This window comes from Octopus bimaculoides, chromosome 4 (assembly GCF_001194135.2).
Source record: "Octopus bimaculoides isolate UCB-OBI-ISO-001 chromosome 4, ASM119413v2, whole genome shotgun sequence".
NCBI classification, from domain to species: domain Eukaryota; kingdom Metazoa; phylum Mollusca; class Cephalopoda; order Octopoda; family Octopodidae; genus Octopus; species Octopus bimaculoides.
Genome location: NC_068984.1, coordinates 141,268,159 through 141,270,110, shown reverse-complemented (window position 1 = coordinate 141,270,110; position 1,952 = coordinate 141,268,159). Strand labels below are relative to the sequence as shown.

Below are 1,952 nucleotides of genomic sequence, written 5' to 3'. Positions count from 1 at the left end.
ATATATATATATATATATATATATATATATATATATATATATATATATAAACTTACCCATAAATACATACAATGTGTGTGTGTATGTTATAAATAATATAAATAATATTTTAATTCATATTTAATGAATTGAACATCAAAAACCCTTTATATATTACGACAGAGGCAGCAGTCGTCTCTATCAACACACACACAAAAAGAAATTAATATATATACATATATATTACACGCACACACACACACTGTTATATACATCACTGTTATATAGAGTGATGCAGATGCTGATGTAGAAGAGAGATGTGTAATTAAGAGGAAGAAAGTCTACAGACAGAACCTGTGTGTGTGTGTGTGTATGTGATTGTGTGTGTGTGTGTGATTGTGTGTGTGTGTATGTGATTGTGTGTGTGTGTATGTGATTGTGTGTGTGTGTGGATAACATGGGGAGACTGGGTTAACATTAGTCGCCTTTACCTGCATATACTGTGTCCGCCAGGTCGAACTTAGACGCAAATTTTGGATATTCCTTAAGGTTCCGTCCACATAGTAACACTTCTCCCGAATATTGAGCATCTTCGAAGACTCTTTCAAGAGTTCTGGAAACAGAAGTCGGGCTTTGGCCGCCTGTCGCAAAGCTGGCCGCCATTTTTCTGTTGCCATCTAACATCATTACGCATGCGCGTCCTTATTCCCCCCCCCTTTCCCTTTAGACCACTCATACTCTCTTTATACCCTCACTTTCACTATCTTACACACACACACACACTCTCTCTCTATCTATCTATCTATCTTTTTCTTTTCCTTGTATCTCTTACTTTATTCCTAGCTTTTCGTTCTATCTCTTACTCTATCTTTATCCTTTCGTTCTCTCTCTAACTCTACCTCTATTGTTTCCTTCTAACTCTTACTCTATCTTTTTCTATTATATCTTACTCTGTCTCTAACACTCATTCGTTCTGTTATATATCTCTCTTCCTCCTACTCTCATTTTCCCTCACTGACTTTTCCTTATTCTTACTCAATTTTTCTACTCTCTCTCTCTCTTTCTTTTCTCTCAGCTACTCTTGTTCTTAATCTCTATACTATCTTTCTTTCACTATGACACTCCTTTTTCCCTCTCTCTCTCTCTCTCTCTCTTTCCCTCTCTTTTGAGTAACATTCAATAAGCGTGTATATATTTATTTAAACTTCTCTCCCCCACATTTTCTCTCTTTCTCATTCTCTCTCTCCATCTTCTCTTACGCTAACTCGCAGATGTTTTAGTCCCATTTCAGCTTTAATCCAGCTGGGATATAATCAGAGACAATCCAGCCGTGACTATCGCGTTTTTTTTTAAAAACAGTGCTTCCAGACTCCATAAAATCAATTTATCCAACGTGGTGACTTTCTTTCGTTTTTTAGGCAGCAAGCAGGACGTTATTTAAGGGAGTTTTACCTCCAATATCTAACAGGTTGAACCTCCATGTAGAGGTTCCCTTTCTGGGTTCCAGACATTTGTGCAAAACTCGACGGTGTTTTATGAAATAACTATTGGAACCAGGTACAGCTCCCTGGCTTACCAATTTTCGGTCAAACCGTCCAATCCATGCCAGCATGGAAAACGGACGTTAAATGGTGATGCGACTCAAGTCTGGACTGCTCACACACACAAATTAGGCCAATTTGTAAAAGCCGTTCAACCAATTGACAAAAACTGCAGAGTAGGAGGTAATAGTGCAACTAAGGTGTTCTTACTTTCCCAAGTCGTAGCTACTCCACTTCCTATGGTTGGTGAAGGGGCTAAAAAATATATGAACAACACATGATTTCACCCTTCTTACTGACCAGACAATTCAGCAGCCAGTGACAAAGCCGCTACACAGTTGCTAGAAATAGCAGCTAATCCTCTATTAAAATGACATCGTCACTTTACTGCTATAGAAAAAAAAAATATGGAATCGTAGGGTAAGATAATTC

At 37.9% G+C, this 1,952-nt stretch overlaps 1 protein-coding gene across 16 annotated transcripts in view; it reads right to left on the bottom strand.

Annotated features, from left to right (window-relative positions):
• LOC106872026 (DISP complex protein LRCH3) overlaps positions 1 to 682 on the bottom strand; it is a 254,748-nt gene extending 254,066 nt beyond the window's left edge. For all 16 annotated transcript variants that reach the window (XM_052967554.1, XM_052967550.1, XM_052967551.1 and 13 more), the window contains exon 1: positions 471 to 682. In XM_052967554.1, coding sequence (XP_052823514.1) covers positions 471 to 666 — 196 coding nt within the window. In that variant the 5' untranslated portion in view covers positions 667 to 682. The remainder of the gene's footprint in view (positions 1 to 470) is intronic.
• Positions 683 to 1,952: the final 1,270 nt, after the last annotated feature.